Below are 16,283 nucleotides of genomic sequence, written 5' to 3' on the forward strand. Positions count from 1 at the left end.
CTTCTTCATACTCAAAGCAGTCTAATTCAGACATGTCACAGTACAAAAAGTCACCTAATCCTAAATTCAGATCTAGTCTGACTGTGGATTTATTTCAAATCTCCTCTAAGATCACCAGTGGCACCTCATGCTGGTGTTGAAACCTGGTAAAGCAGCAACAACCTGTTGGATGCTTGGGACTGGATGCAGGACAGAAAGCAGGACCACCCAAGGACTGCAAGCCCAAACCAAGCCAAAAAAACCCAAAGAAAACCCCAAACCCAAGAAGAGATGCTACTGTTCACATGGAAGTCAGTACCTTCAAAGATCTGCTTTCAGCTCACATAAAACTGCATTAAAACAGTTTCAAGATACAAGCAGAATCAAGCAAGCTACTGTTAAGTTGTTTTTTACTCAATCTCCTGCATTTAAACTGAGGCAATTGGAACATAAAAGTCTCCACAAAAGAAACTCACTAGCAATGAAACTGAGCTCAAAGCAATAGGTTTTGACACTTGTCTCCAAAAGCCTGGGCACCACTGACATTATCCTCCCAAATGCTGTGATACAGAAGCACTTTCTCAGACGACTGAAAGGTGTTCTTAAAAAGCAGCACACTAAACTGCAGTGGTTTAATATTTATTATTAAAAAATTAATTAAACATTAAAATGGCCAGAGCCACTTCAGCAAACCTGTGAGTTCCAAGGGATGACGCTAAAGGGCTGCTTGCTTTTTCCACCTCTTTATGGCAGAGACTGTTTCAATTACCAAGGTTCGGACAATATCTGTGACAAGTGGAACATACAGGAATTTTAAAAATTGATACCCCACGCCATGTTTCAATTGTTTGAATAGTTGGTTTAAACATTCCTGAGACAGATCTGTTCTTGTTCAGGCATCGACATCACTTTAGACTGGCACAAGGAACTCCCCACATTGCTAACACAGAACATGCAGATACTCTTAGAGCTAAGGATTTCAAATAGTTATAATCAGTCCCTTCATTTTAACTAATGATCAGAAGACACTTTAATTGCCTTGCTGCATTTCATAAACAGCTGTGAATTTTAAAGCAATTAAATTCCTGTTAATCTACTATGTAGAAGCTGTTGACGTGACCTGTACAAATGCTATTTTACTTCCTCTGCCCATTCATCCAGACAAGGTTTCTCAAGTTTCCCAGTCTTCTCTCTCCCCAGTCTTGACGAAGACCAGGAAATAAAAAAAATTACTTCTCTACCATGACTTTCATTAATTAATGAGCATTTTGATTTTTATTCCTGGAAATTCTCCAGCTGTCTGGTAAGAGAGCTCTAAACCTATCAATTTATAAATATATATATATACACACATATACATACCTAGATACATATATATACACACACACATCTGTATGTACTTGAACAAAATTTTCCTTTCAGAAATGCAAATCCTTTCCCAAGAAAACTGTCTTGGCATGCCATTATTAACAGCTCGATTTTCTAGCCAAAATTCTGCAATTTTAGACTTTCCAATACCTCCAAACTGCAGAGCTTTTCTGATTTTTATATGTGTCTTCTTAGGATATGCCTTGGTCTTATGAAAATCACTGAATCCCCGTAATCCTATATTCTCCACAGCTGCATGGCTAAATCCTCCAGCGCGTCAGAAATTAGACATTTCTCCAGAAGTTCAGCTTCTCTTAGGACCAAAGTTATTCTAGTTTTCCTTAATTATCTTGTCAACTTTTCCAGTGTACTTGACTTAACCCGCAAACCATGAGTTTAAAACACTCTAAACCTGACACAAGTGGATAATAATTTCAAATTCTTATATATTTCTATTAGATGCTCAAGTGCTCTTTCAACACCTTGACTGATTTATTCATACATTTAGAAAGCAAGTTTAGTTCCCAAATTCTGAAAGATACTTAAAAATTTTAAAATTTGAAAGCTTTCACAGTTGCTACGGTTCCCTCTCCCCAAGATTCTAGAAAGACCCCTGTTGGGGTTTAGGATTCTCCTTTTTGTTTCTTTCTCTTACAGGATTTTTTTCCCATATGTTGCCAGGAGAAGATAACAACCTGATACTAAGGAGAGACAAAAGAAGCTGCCAAGCTCAGGGGAGGAGGGCACTTGGCTGCACTCCTCTTATCTGAGGGTTTCTCTCGGAGCAGTGGAGACACCTCAAGAACCGGGTTGGGAAAAAAGGGGTCGGGGCGGCTCCAGGCTCTCTGGTGCTCTCTCAGCATTTGGAGAGGAGAGAGGCTGAGGCTACTGTGGGGAGAATTTGTCACCACTGCGGGGGTTCCGTCTCCTGCTGCCTTTCTTCTACCGTGAGTGGAGCTCTGCTCGTAAGAGCAGCCTTTGCATTGGGACCTTATTAACAGCCGGCCTCACCAAAGAGGAGACCCTTCACCATCCGCTCGGGTGCCTCAGGGGAAACCCCGGCACGCTGAGCCCCCTTCCCGCCCAAGGGAGCCTCTCTGCTGTGTTACGGAGCACGGCCGCCCCTGCCCAGCCTCGCCGTTCTTTGCCACGGCTCTGGGGGGTTTTGCTACACTGTAGCCCTGTACACCTGCCCTGCCAGGGCGCCCTGTGGTTCCTGCTACACCCGTGGAGTTTCTGCAACCTCTTGTTTACTACCCTGGCTGAGCCCGCCCAGCCCTTCCAGCCGCAGCCCCCGCTCCCATCGCGCCCGTCCGCCATCCCCGCGGCCCCTCCGCGCTGCCGGCACAGCGCCCCCTGCAGGCGCGGGGCAATCACCGCACCCGCCCGGAGCCAGCAGCGCCCCCGGCGGCCGTGAGCGGAACTGCCCCGGGGGGAAAGGGCCGGGCCGCCCAGAGAGGCCGGAGCGCTCTGCTCTCTTTGGCTGCCCTGTCATATGTATATATATATTTTAGTAAAGAACTGGTGCTCCTTATCCCATATCTTTGCCGAAAGCCCCTTAATTTCAGTTATAATAATTTGGAGGGAAGGTGGTCATATTTTCCATTCCAAGGGAGCCTTCCACTTTCCTTAGCAGCCATCTGTCTTTTAAACCAAGGCACTCCCAGAAGATTAAGACTGAAATCAAGAAATTCCCAAGAAATTTCAAGAAATTCTACTTGTCAGGCTGATACAACATCCCTAGAAAAAAAAATTCTCCAAGTCACTACAGTTGGGAAAGGAAAAAGAGAAAGTAATTTCAAAGTCAGTAATTCTGCATGTAGATTTTCCTTAGGATCCTGTTGTTACTTTCTCTGTTGTGAGCAAAAAAAAAAAAAAAAATTCACTACGAAAGCCACCAGAAAAGGCCCTTCCTGCAAAAGCTGGAAATCAGCAATGTTATTAACATGGTATCAACATCCAGTAAGATCTACTGAGAGACCAAAAGAAGGTTAAAGGCATCAATGCAACATTCTTCTGTCAAATTACAGATTCTATGTTTATTTCTATGTTTATGTCTCACTTTCAATAGCCCTCAGTCAAGGACCTGCTGCTCACAATCTCTGCTAATAAACTCATGTATTCAAGACTCTCCAGAAATGTCATGTGAAAGCCCAGACATCAGAAACTTTCTTGAAACACCTAAAAAAAAAAAAACCCTGAAGATGAGTCTCAAAGGCATAACACCAACTCCTATAAAGACAACAAGTGGATTTCCTTTAAACCTAAGTCGTCCTCAGTCTCCAAATACAACCCACTTGCATTTACCATAAAACACCAATGGCTAATTCCACTAAAAACATATTACTTCACTGTTCCTAAAAATGTCTACAAAGTGACAAATCTGCAGAAGTTACTACACTATCACCAGGTTTATCCTCTGAAGGTAATATGTCACCATGATTTTTTAGGGGTTTGGGATGTTTCCCTCCTCTGGTCACAATGTAAAAGCATTGTGCTTACAGAATTATCTCTATTTAAATTAATCTGAACCACGTTTTGCTGAAGATACTTCTACTAATTACAAAACAGCAACATTAACTTCAAGTGAACTGTCATACCGTCCTTCTAGCCCAAAATTAGGCGATGTTCTTTACACAGCATCAGGTAACAATGTCACTGCAATCATTCTCCCAACCGTGACACCCACTGATGAGGGCCACAAAGTAAGTTCTCAAGTTTTGCAGCTGGTAGCTTCTCTTCTGAATGGCCACTGAGAACCTATTTCATGTGATGAACACAATTTTGACAGCATCGGTACTGCATGAGTCACCCATCTATCCCACAGTCCCCATCCATCACCCCAGGGGATTATCTCATACCGATTCAGAATCTCCCTTTATTTTGCAGTGTCAAAACATTGCTTGTTTGAACACAGCAAGGCTACCCCTTGTCATGAGTCAGTTCATCGGGCTTCCCAAACTGCACCAGCTGCACCAACATGTGACTGCAGCCCTGCAGAGTACAGCATAAAGTGTCTATCAGTTCACTTCACTACTCACAAATATTCAAGAAAGGAAAATCCTCCAAAAAACCTTGTGGGTTATTATTAGTGCTGAATATTTTGGACAGAAGTGCATAAAACCAAGAAAAGGCTCTTTCCACAGTGAGGAAAAATCTGTTTGCAGCACAATCGTGGCCAAAGGGCCTTAACCCAAAAAGGGAAGAACTCAAATAAATGGTACAAGCAACCCTGATGCAAGAACTTGCCCATGCAGGGAGGTGCTGCAGGGCACAGAAAACATGTAATGATCACAAGAACAAGTTGTCAGTTATTAGCTATTCACAAGTTTTGTATTTTTAAAATTATTTTTTTCCCTCTGGATGCAGTCCAGGGAACACTGGTCCTGCCAGGAAGAAGGATCAGCAATACAGCAATTGTATAAGTACATACTCAGCCACTGAGTTTGTCAAATCTAATTTATATGACTTCCATTTTAAATAAAAATACAAGACTAGTTATTTCTTACTACTATCTACCATTTTCTAGTTTCACTAAGCATTCTGCTACTCCTCCCTTGTCTCAAACCAGCCTGTAATCACCTCATCCCAACTACCCTGCTACAACTCTGCTACACAGACTTATGTCAGTTTAAGACCCAAATAACTTGCTAGGATAAAAGTAACACATACAAGGATTTTTACACAGACATTTTATAACTTAAACTATGATTTATAATCTTAACAGTAACTTAAGATTGGAATACTGAGCCACAGCTACAAGCAGTAACAGAATATTTATGTCAAGGAAGGCTTTTGTAGTTTTGAGGGGGCTGTGCCAAAAGTTACTTACATTGTAACTAATAACGGAGTAAAAAATCAAATAAAGGGAAAAAAAAAAAACACTGGGAAAGGGCAATATCCATAGTGATACTTTTTGCAGATCTTCATTCCAGCCGCTGCCTCCTGTAAACACCTGTGTTACAGGTATTCCCAGCACCTGAAATTCTTCTTTCAATTAGCAGAATCTAACCATTCTGAAGGGCAGGTGAAAGAAAACACCTTCTGCTGGGAAGGGGAGAGTCTCATTTGCTTATGGTCAGTCTCAGGCACTGATAAATTGATACGCTGTGGAAATCAAATCAAAACAGAAGAAAACTATGACTTTGCATTTATTTAGGCAATAGTTGCTGATACATCTAATCCTGGCTTCACAACTGTGAAAAGTCTAGAATCACAAATATAATCTGTTCCAACCACTAAGTTCATCAGAAGAGTTTCCTGTTTAAAAATGCTCATTTCCTTAACACATTTCTTCTTCCGTAGCACTATCACACTGGTTGATTACTATAAGTCATGCTTTTAAACAGACTGGTTTATTCAATTATTCATGAAAAGTAACCCAAATTCTCCCTAACAAGGAGGCTGTACATGGAAAGTGAGCACAGGGACAAAGTACCCATCGCCTTGACCCCTGTGTTATTGCTCAAACCCATACGTCCAGCCACAGATCTGGATCTGAACACCACAGAATATATTCTATTTCAGTTTCCCAAACTGCTCAAGGCAGACAAACACATGGCAAAAATACACTACACAAACCCACAGCAGCCAAACTAATCCTGACCTCACTGGTGTTTCTGGGTACACAATTAAGTGCAGCCCAGAAGTCAACTGGGACTGTGGAGGGTCAAACTGGGAGGAAGTGTGAAGATTTCACTCCAGAGTGAAGCTCTTAACACGCCTCCACTAGACCAAGGCAGGGCAGGGGAGGCATGGAATAAGACCCCAGACTCCTGCCAGGAGTGACGCTGGGGTCCATCTGCCTGACTGTTCAGAAGTTTCAAGGCCATGCATTTTACTACACAGACACCTGACCCAAAGGGCAGTAGAAAAAAGGCAAAGAGCAAGAATGAGCATCCCCAAGTACAACCATTTTAATTCCTACAGCATGTACTACACAACCTCAGCTAGCTGGTTTATAAAGTTTAGGCTTCTTAGGGATTTTTACTTAGTGAATGAGAGCTTAGTTTAAAAAAAAATTAGAAAAGATGCTCACACCTAAATTTGCTTTTTTAAAACACTGTTTCTGAAAGAGAAATGAAGGAAAAAATCTTTACTGCGCTGCCATCTCTGAAAACCGTGAATATTCTTTGCAAGCTGAAATAACTCCCACCAAATACAATTCATACACAAACATCTGAAATGAGAAACTTCAGTAATTCTGTTAGACAACACATAATTGCCAACAAATGTTTTGTGGTCTCAAGGCCTTTTCTTAACCCTACCACACTGTGTGTTTCCACAACATGGCCTGTCTGACTTGCTTTCTTTACAACCACACATGCTGGCACTTTCTTAACATTTTTTACTCCTTATAATGTAAGGCAGAAATCTCATAATGTGGGACTTTGACAGAATTCCACCTTGATACACAAGCAGCTGGTACATATGGAGCTGAAGTCCCTCCAGTTATGTCCAACCCACCTCCCAACACAGGTTTTCATTTCTCCAGGAGCAAATAACTTCTCAAACACTATTTGGTAAAATGATGAGTTGGCTGGTATTTTCCCTTGTATCTGATGAATCCCAGATCTGTGGGACACAAACATATTGATTATGATTTATGGGACCTTTCGTATTTCAAGTTGCAGAACAAAATGCCACTACAATCAGCAAGTCCTACATTTCATTTGAGGCTGGATCCACAACAGATTGAAGGAACAGCCGTACAGATACAGGCAGACGCTGAAAAAATTTATTTTGGGTATGGATTCTTGTTGCAGCTAAGCTGAAGTATTGGCACCCTCTTTCACTCTTCTGCCCTCAACCCAATCCAGCCCCTGAGGCCATATGGCTATAAGTAGGAAAAAGGAAAAAATTAAAAAAAAAAATTTAAAAACCTGAGCCACAGTGAATTATAACAGAAGGCCAGAAAAAAGATTACTTGCATCTGTCTTCATAATATCACAACACCAGCTATTAGTATCTTTTCAGTGTCCATAAATAGCAAATCCTACATGAGGCAGATTTTTGTCAGACATCACTGGCATCCTGCAGAACACTGAACAAAAACTCCCTGCTAGTTGAGGGATGAGACCTGAATTCACCAGGTGCTGGAATTCTCCTCAAGTTCTCAAAGGGATGTACACAGAGATAATCAAATAGAAATGTCTTGACCTTTAAAAGGTAACAACAGGCACAGAAGATTAAGAGCTGCTTCTTTCTTCACTGAATTGTAAAATGCAGATACCCACTCCCAACGCACAAGCTTCCACACAGGAAAACAACAACAAATATCCACAGAAGCTTAAAACCTTTGTGTCCTGTGGAGCACTGCTGGGGAAACACCACCTCGAGAAAGAAGAAAGGTCATAATAAAGCAGTGAGAATGTGACAGAAGGATACGACGACAATTTGGATGCTTTAATTATTCAGTCACACATTACAACTTGGTCCCCTGAATTCTGCATTGCAGAACTGCACAGGAAAATCACACACTCTATTTTACTGCACAGCATGGTGGGGTAACAGTTGGACTCCATTAACTCTGAGGTCTTTCCCAGCCTAAACGATTCTATCATCTTTGAATTTGAGCCTGCAATCATCACGTCAAGAAAACTCAGGCGAATGCACCAAGTTTATGTTTCCTCGAGAGCTACAAACCTTGTGCCAAGAAACTGTCAAATACTTTGACACTTATTCCAAGGTAAATACAAGGGTTCTTAATAGCCAAATGACTGTCATGTAATCAAAAGAGACTGATCTGTTTTCCCTCCCATTTGCATACAGGTACATTAGAGTCTGTCTTTCAGCAACAGAACTGGGTGATACATCTGTAACTCAGCTGTATGAAATGTCACCAAGCAGGCATCTTCTTTAGTCGAAGAGATGCCACAGCCCGTCTTCAATGACATCACATTTCAAAAAGAATACTCGATTCCTTTCAAAAAACCAAACTAACCCAAAGGAAAAAAATCTCCCCAACAGCATTTTAACTAGCAAATGGAAAAGAAAAAGTCACCTCATTATTTCAATATCTGGCAGAGCTTAATTTAGGTTTAGGGGAAGGATTGGGAGGTAGAACATAGGACAGTGTTCAATGCTAATTTTATTTACTTCATAAACGTGCATTTATTTCCCTTTTAAGGGAAGCTTATTTTTGCACAAGAATACCTGGAAGAAAATTAATTTAATTTTAAAATTAATTTTCTTAATGTACAAATTGCCATCATACTTCTGTTCCTCACCAGGTGTTAACCTTCCTTGCCAAAGTAATGTATGACAGAATAACAAGACTTCTACTCGAGCACAAAGAAGATATTAATTTAAACACTGGTAAACTACAGAAGAAATCCAAAAGACAACCAATAAAAGCCCCAGCCACCTAACTGGTTGAGTTTGAAATTCTGCTTTGATGGGATAGGAAGTTGATGACCTAGCAATCCCAGTTTTCCTGGTTCAGAATCTTCTGTTTCCTCACAGTGATAAAGGTAACAGAATAGCACATCTAGTCCTTTTTCCTGCAAGCCTTTAAGCGCATCACCATCATTCTTAAGCTGAAAGCCAGAGCCAACAAAGTAAGACTGGATTTCCTCACTGCTCACAAAATTGTTTCATTAGAAACAGCTAAAGGCAAGAAGTGTAAGGATGCTCTCAGCTAAGACTAGGTACCTTGCTTATCTTCCTATGTTCTAGAAGGCAGGAAAGAAAAAAGAGAAGGGAGGGACAGCAGAACAAAAACGATGAAAAATGAGTATGATGGGGGAGTGGGAATGAGAGCAAAAGGGAAGGCACATTACAGATGAAAACCACTGCCAGCTGTACTGTTCCACTGCTACAACAGTGCTTTCCAACATGGTTGCTAATATTTCAGGTCAATTCAACGAGAGCCTCTTAACCAGCTTCTTATTACCTTCCAAAATAGAGAGGAGAATAAAAAAAAAAAAAAGATCTCTGATCATCCAACACATCAAACATGGCAAGAAAAAGAAAATGGGTCAATTTGTTTTACCCTCCTGATACAGAAAGATTCTGAGGACTCTTGGCGCCCAATGTGAGGCCTGAGGGCATGGAGAGGAAAGGCTGGAAAAGGAATAACAGTTCCTGGGTAACCAGTTTTTTGTGTGCTGAATATAGAAGCCTGGCTAAGGGGCACCATGTGGTCTAGCCTAGCCTGGTTTGGTTGGCACACGGCTGTGGCTCCAGGAAGGGGGAAAAAGGCCAACTGGCAGCAGACAAGACCAATCTGGACTGCTGAAGAATGGCAATACATTTCCACCTGGCTAGAGGACTTCCGTGTGGAAGTCTGTCATGTGGATGCCCATGACCCCAAGAGTCGGGGCAATGAGGAACACTAAAACAATGAACAGGTAGATCAGGCTGCAAAGATGAAGGTGTCACAGATAGATGTGGACTGGCAACACAAGGGAGAGCTGTTCCTAGCTCAGTGCTTCAGGCCAACAGGGCAGAGATGCCACCTATAAGTGGGCACGAGGCTGAGGAGCAGACTTAACCACGGACAGTGTTCCTCAGGTCACCCATGACTGTGACCCGGGTGCTGCAATCAAACAGGCCAAGCGGGTGAAGCCCCTGTGGTATGGTGGGCAGTGGTCCCAATATAAGTATGGGGAAGCCTGGCAGACTGACTACATCACCCTTCCCCAAACCCACCAGGGCAAGCGCTATGTGCTGGCCACAGTGGAAGCCACCACTGGATGGTTGGAGACCTACCCTGTGCCTCATGCTACTGCTCAAAACACCATCCTGGACCTGGAAAAACAAGTCCTGTGGAGACATGGCACCCCTGAGACAATCGAGTCGGACAATGGGACCCATTTCAAGAACAGCCTTATAAACACCTGGGCTAGAGAACATGGCATTGAGTGGATATATCACATCCCTTATCACGGACCAGCTGCTGGGAAAGTTGAACGGTGCAATGGCCTGCTCAAAACCACCTTGAGGGCACGGGGTAGGGAGACTTTCAGAGCTGCATTTAGCAAAGACCACCTGGTTAGTTAATGCCAGAGGCTCCACTAACCGAGCTGGACCTGCTCAATCTGAGCCCTTGTGAACAACAGAGATAAGGTTCCGGTGGTACACATAAGAGGTGTCCTGGGAAAAACTGCTGGGATCAATTCTGCCTCAAGCAAAGACAAACCCATCTGTGGAGCTGTCATTGCTCAGGGATCAGGTTGCACCTGGTGGTGCAAAAGGATGGAGAGACATGATGCATCCCTCAAGGGGACCTTGTTTAGGGTGAACTGCCTGTCACACTGTGCCTGTATCTAGATCTAGAGGTACATATGTATATAACTGGGGCAATGCGTGTATTATATCGTTTAAAAGTTCAAGTTTGATGCAACATGTTGGTATGGGAAAAAATTCAGGGTGGATGATGTTAGAGGGTAGGTTTTTTTCTTATTTTCTCTCAGGGAATTTTCTTCCATCTGCTGCCTAAGAGATGATAACGACCTGTACTTAAGAGAGACAAAAGATGTAGTCAGGGAGAAGGGGGAAAGGTGCAGCTGGCTGCACTCTTGTAGCTGAGGGGCTTTCCTTTGAGAAGGGCTTTTGGGGCTGGGCTCAGCTCCTCACTTGCTCTGGGATCGGAGGGGACAGCCTGAAGGACGTCAGCCGGGTGCCCAGCCCCGCGCCGCGCCGGGTGTTAACGTGTGAGAAAAAGCTTTGAAAACTTACTCAGTCCCCATGGGCATTTGGCAAGCCCCAGGTACTATCACACAATTAACAGTTTCTGTTGGAGAGCCCAGAAATTAAGCAAGAAAGGTGCTGCAGGTCAAGTTTCACAGACTGCCATCTGTCTCCCCAGTCACAACAGTTCTTCCCACTGACCACCTCAGATAATATGTATTCCCGAGACTTCCATAACAGACAACTACCATTTTAAGGCCAGAAAAAACTTAACTCCTAAATACCATGATTTATCACAAGAAAAACAGGAGCAAGTGTGTTGGTGTCTCTTCCTCACAGGATTTCACACAAAGAAATTTAATACCACATCAATACTGTTGGTGTAACAAAAGGACCTGAACTTTTCAGCTCTGACCACTACCTTTAGGTTTTATAAGAAAGGCATTCTCACAAAAAAAAAAAAAAGAAAAAAGTATTCTTTTATCAATTTATTGATTTAAAAGCCCAATCAAACTAATCACAAAAAGTATTGGCTGGAATACTTAATGTCAGACATTAAATACCTTTACTTTTTCAGGAAATATTTCAAAGCTGGTATCTTCTTCCACTCAGGAATTACCTGCAGTACCTCAAAATGTGCCAAAACCCCCCCCAAAATCCCCCAAGCTTCCTTGTCATACATACAACTTCTTCCTTTCTTAGAAGGGAAATAAAAAAGTGGGATAAAAATCACATGAAGTCAGCTTTCAGTCTAGGCAGATGTAAACATTTGAAGAGGAACCAGAGCAACCAGCCCACTGACCACTCCATGTAAATTGCATCCTTTGCCACCAAAGCTCAGCCAGACTCACAAGAAACCTATGAGCAGTGTGGCAGGAAGCGGAAAATGCTCCTCCCCAAATCAACTGAGAAATAACTGAGGTTATAGTTAAGATGGCAAGCTACATGAAATACTTTTCTGTCTCTGAACTAATCCTACAGCCTGTTTGATAGAAGCCATTGAGAACAGTGTTCCCCATCTGTCAATCGGTGGAGTAACAGAATAGATCCGAACTAGCAAAAAAATCTCTTCAGCCTCTTTACTGTAGGTAATCTGTTTGGAGTTTCAGCTTAGTTCATAGAATCATTAAGGCTGGAAAAGAACTCCAAGTTCACTGAGGTAAGACCAATCTACAAACCCCTAGCAAACAGAAGACAACCCAAATCCATATACTTAATGTTTCAAGCTGCAGAAATTCAGATCATTCACACGCTGGTCAAACGCCACCTCCTGCTGTTTTTTCCGATTTTTACTGGATGCAAATTCTGTGTTGTGCATCCAAACGGCCCAGACTCACTGGACCCAGACAGCAACAAGCACCAAAAATTTCCTAGAAAAAAACAAATGTAGTCACACGTTCTTGTAAGACCCTGAACTGCTGGCTGAGGGCACTGCCACCACCACCAGCCCTAGAAGACAAAGCCAACACAAGCTGACCCCAGGTCCCCGTTGCTCCATGAACACATTACACAATTTTATCTTTGACTACTTCTATGTATCTTGGCTTTAGATGATCAAGGAGCAAGTGAAGCATCTTCCTGCACCCAGAAGAAGCAAAAAAACCCCCCAAAAAACCCAATTCCAAAGTGGCGTACAAGTACATTTAGGTACATAAAAATACATACATATATACGATGTAATATCATCGAACAAGTACAGGCTTTAAAATGCACATTGATGCCTTTCCTACTGCAAGATATATCTCCACTGCAGATAATTTTTTTTTTTTTAAGAACTGTTTATAACCTTAGTTCTCTTTCAGAGCAGGGAAGAAAAATTCACACCAAACCTCCAAAACAAACAAACCAACCAACCCCAAAACAGCAGTGTTTTAGAGTTACTAATAAGCAACCTGAAGTACTGGAGCTTCACAGCATCCCCATCATACTCTGACACAGATCCTGCCAGTCTGATTAGGGAACTCTGCATCTTTCCATTACATCAGAAATCTGCAGCATCTTAGAGTCTTAAGATAAGCAAGCCTAGTCCACATCCAACGGCTGAAACTCAGCTTAGGTGCCAGGCACGGTCTCAGAACTGTCCTTATCTCCCCAAAAGGTTGTGGCAGATCTCTTAGTTTCCTTTAAAAGATTCACAAATTTTTTTTTTCAACAAGAAAGAAATCAGTGTTGATATAACAAAGCAACACAGTAACATCACAGTAGGGTCATTTTTTTATCCCAAACTATTATTTTTCTAGCACATGAAGAATACAAACAATGTCAAGGAAGAGATCAGGATCTTGTAAAACTGAAGGATTCCCAACAGTGCACATGACTGGAATGGTAGCATGAACTGGCATTCCATCCCCATCCAAAATTATTCTCAGCTGAATTCTCTACTTAGGATTTTGAGTTGTCTTTAGAAAGTAGCAACGTACTCATGTCTCCATTCTTCTCTAACCTCATACACTTCTCCCAAGTTTTGCTATGATCATCTGAAGCAAAATCAAAGGAGGCAATTAATCACCTTCCTGACTTATTTCTTACAGGTGAAAATAATGTAATCAAAGAGAACAGACATTATTCCTGCCTCATCACAACACACACAATATTTCAATTAACAAAGTATACAGACAAAGTAGAAAGGAACTTGCTCTCACGTTTCTCCTTTTCTCTCTCTCCCTTCAGACTTCCTCTCAGATGATGTGAACATCCGCCCAAGGACTGACCTTCCCTATCTTGAGGCATATTCAGCTTAAGAAATCTTAGATTGCTATTCCTTCCTCTCTGAGCAAGCAAGTTCTGAGCACTAATGATGCAGGGCTCCATTAAAGGCTGCCCATACAAACATCAAGCAATGGCAGGATATGAGCACGTAACATATTACCAGATGTTGAAGAACTATTTGAAATGCTTTCCAGTTTAGGAAAGACAGAAAAGGAGTCACATCTAAGCTCATAAACTAAGTCTTCAGAGTGATCAAGAAATTCAAGATCTCATTACCACCAGACCAAATCACTCCATTAATGCAGCAGCTACACCGCTGAATACACATCCCACATCAGGCCCACTGCACTAGGACAGTGTGCAACCACTTCAAGTTTAACATACTGCAGATCCACCCACAAAAAAATACTTTATCAGTTACACAAACACACAGGCAGGAACTACAGAGCAGAGGAGCCAGCCCCAGGATATCCCTGCCCGTGTCAGCAGGCACACAGGAAGAAGCAGTGTACCCAGCACGGCCATGGATCACACGGTCCTGCGTGCACGCAGGAACTCATCTCGCACATGCAACAGGGCATGCCAGGTACTGCTTCTGACTCTGCCAGCAGGCGTGCAGCAACAGGTTACACTTGGACAACAGTCACCCATCCTACACTTTTCCCCTGCCTCTGCACCAAAGCTTCCACACTGGAGGTGCTGACAGCAGACCTGTGAATAACTTCTGAAACCCTGACCCGAACCAGGCAGCACATTCAGGTGGAAGGGCCCCAGTTTCGCCCACCTGAACCTGCTGACCTGAAAACTGCAGCATCTGAGGAGCACACTGAACGCTCCTAATCCCAAAACCACAGATGGTATTAACAGGTTTTTAGCTCTTCTATTCAAGGGTGCAGCTTGACAGTGTACCTGGGGGAAATGCAACGAGCAACTGCTCCCGGAACACGCTGCCTCTGTCACCTCCACCCCAGCAAGCCCTCCTGTACCGAGTGCTCGCACCTGCCTGTCTGCAGGACAGGCCACGCCAGAGCATCAGCATGCAAAAAATCCTTCCCCAGCTCTTTAACAGAGACACCACGACTACCACCCACAGCGATCACAGAAGGGCTGTGATCACCAGACACTGACCTGGAGGTGGAAGGGATGTCTCCTTCTGGGGGCTGAAAATCCATGCGATGGTCACAGCGACCCTTTGCCTGGCACTGGATATTGTCACCTCTGGGCCCATTAATGCGCAGGGCTGCAGCCCCTCTGCTCTGGAGACAGGCACGGAGAGCCGGGGCTGTTCAGCCCCGAGAAAACTCTAAGGAGACCTTAGGGCCCCTTCCAGTGCCTGAAAGGGCTCCAAGAAAGCTGGAGGGACTTTGGAGTAGGGCCTGGAGTGACGGGACAAGGGGAATGGCTTCCCACTGCCAAGAGGGCAGGGTTAGATGGCATATTGGGCAGAAAATGTTCCCTGTGAGGGTGGTGAGGCCACAGCTGAGAAGCTGCAGCTGCCACATCCCTGGGAGTGTTCAAGGCCACACCGGACGGGGCTTGGAGCAGCCTGGGCTAGTGAAGGTGTCCCTGCCCACGGCAGGAGGATGGAACTGGGTGAGCTTTAAGATTCCAACGCAAACCATTCTATGATTCTGTGGTTCTATAAAAATGGAGCGAACATCATCATATTCTTGCCCGTATATACAGTGAAGCACGAAAAAGTTGGAAATTAATGAGAGATACAGAGGAAAAGATTTAAGGTTTCAGCTACAGCTAGGAACAGATACGAAAACTACAATAAAATTGTCTTTCCAGAGTACCCAGCTGCACACTAAGCGCCCATTTGGACGAGCTCCTGAGGGGCCTCCAGCAGGCGCCGGCCGCAGGGGCCGCGGGCGGTCGGTGCAGCCGCGGGGACGGCGGGGACGGCGCAGGCCCGCCCGAGCCCGGCGCCGCCGCCCGCTCCCGGCTCCCGGCTCCCGGGGAGGGCTCCGGCAGCAGCGGAGCCCGGGCCCGCCGAGAACTGCTCCGGGGCCGAAGCCGCCGGCCCCGGACCCCTCAGCGGCACCGCGCCCGCGGCAGGCACCCGCGGCCTTTCCTGCCGCGCCGCCGCTCACGCCCGGCCCCGCAGCCCGCCCGCGCCCCGAGCCCGGCCCCGCTCACCCTCCGACAGCTCCAGCTCCAGCTCGGCCAGGCTCTCCCGCACCTCGGGCGGCAGCGGCACGGCCTCCAGCGCGCAGCCCCCGCGCTCCGCCGCCATGGCGCGGGTGGGCGAGCAGCGAGCGGGCCCGGCGGAGCCACCGCCCAGCGCTGCCGCAGGTGGGGCCGGGGGCGGGCCGGGGGCGGGCAGCGCCGGTCCCGGGCCGGAGGCGGGCAAGGAGGGAGGAGGTGGCGCCGGCCCCGCCGCCCCGCGCAGCCGCTGCCGCAGCCCGGGACGGGGCCGTGCCGCCGGGGAGGGGCCGCGGCTGGAGCCGGCCGCGCTCCCTTCGCTTTCGCCGCCTTTCTCCTTGCCCTGGCACCTGCTGTGCTGAGGCCCCTTTCCTGGAAGTACCGAAACTGCCCTTTCCCTCCCCACTTCTTCCTCCCCAGGAAAAACAGGAAGCGTGACCGAGCCC

General features: G+C 45.0%; 1 protein-coding gene across 3 annotated transcripts in view; it reads right to left on the reverse strand.

The window, feature by feature from the left end:
• The window catches only part of DIP2A (disco interacting protein 2 homolog A), a 79,190-nt gene extending 63,198 nt beyond the window's left edge, over positions 1–15,992 (reverse strand). For all 3 annotated transcript variants that reach the window (XM_066189487.1, XM_066189486.1, XM_066189488.1), the window contains exon 1: positions 15,832–15,992. In XM_066189487.1, coding sequence (XP_066045584.1) covers positions 15,832–15,928 — 97 coding nt within the window. In that variant the 5' untranslated portion in view covers positions 15,929–15,992. The remainder of the gene's footprint in view (positions 1–15,831) is intronic.
• Positions 15,993–16,283: the final 291 nt, after the last annotated feature.

The sequence above is a fragment of the Chamaea fasciata genome, unplaced genomic scaffold, assembly GCF_029207755.1.
Source record: "Chamaea fasciata isolate MVZ Bird 193981 ecotype frontalis unplaced genomic scaffold, bChaFas1.0.hap1 SCAF_8, whole genome shotgun sequence".
NCBI lineage: Eukaryota > Metazoa > Chordata > Aves > Passeriformes > Sylviidae > Chamaea > Chamaea fasciata.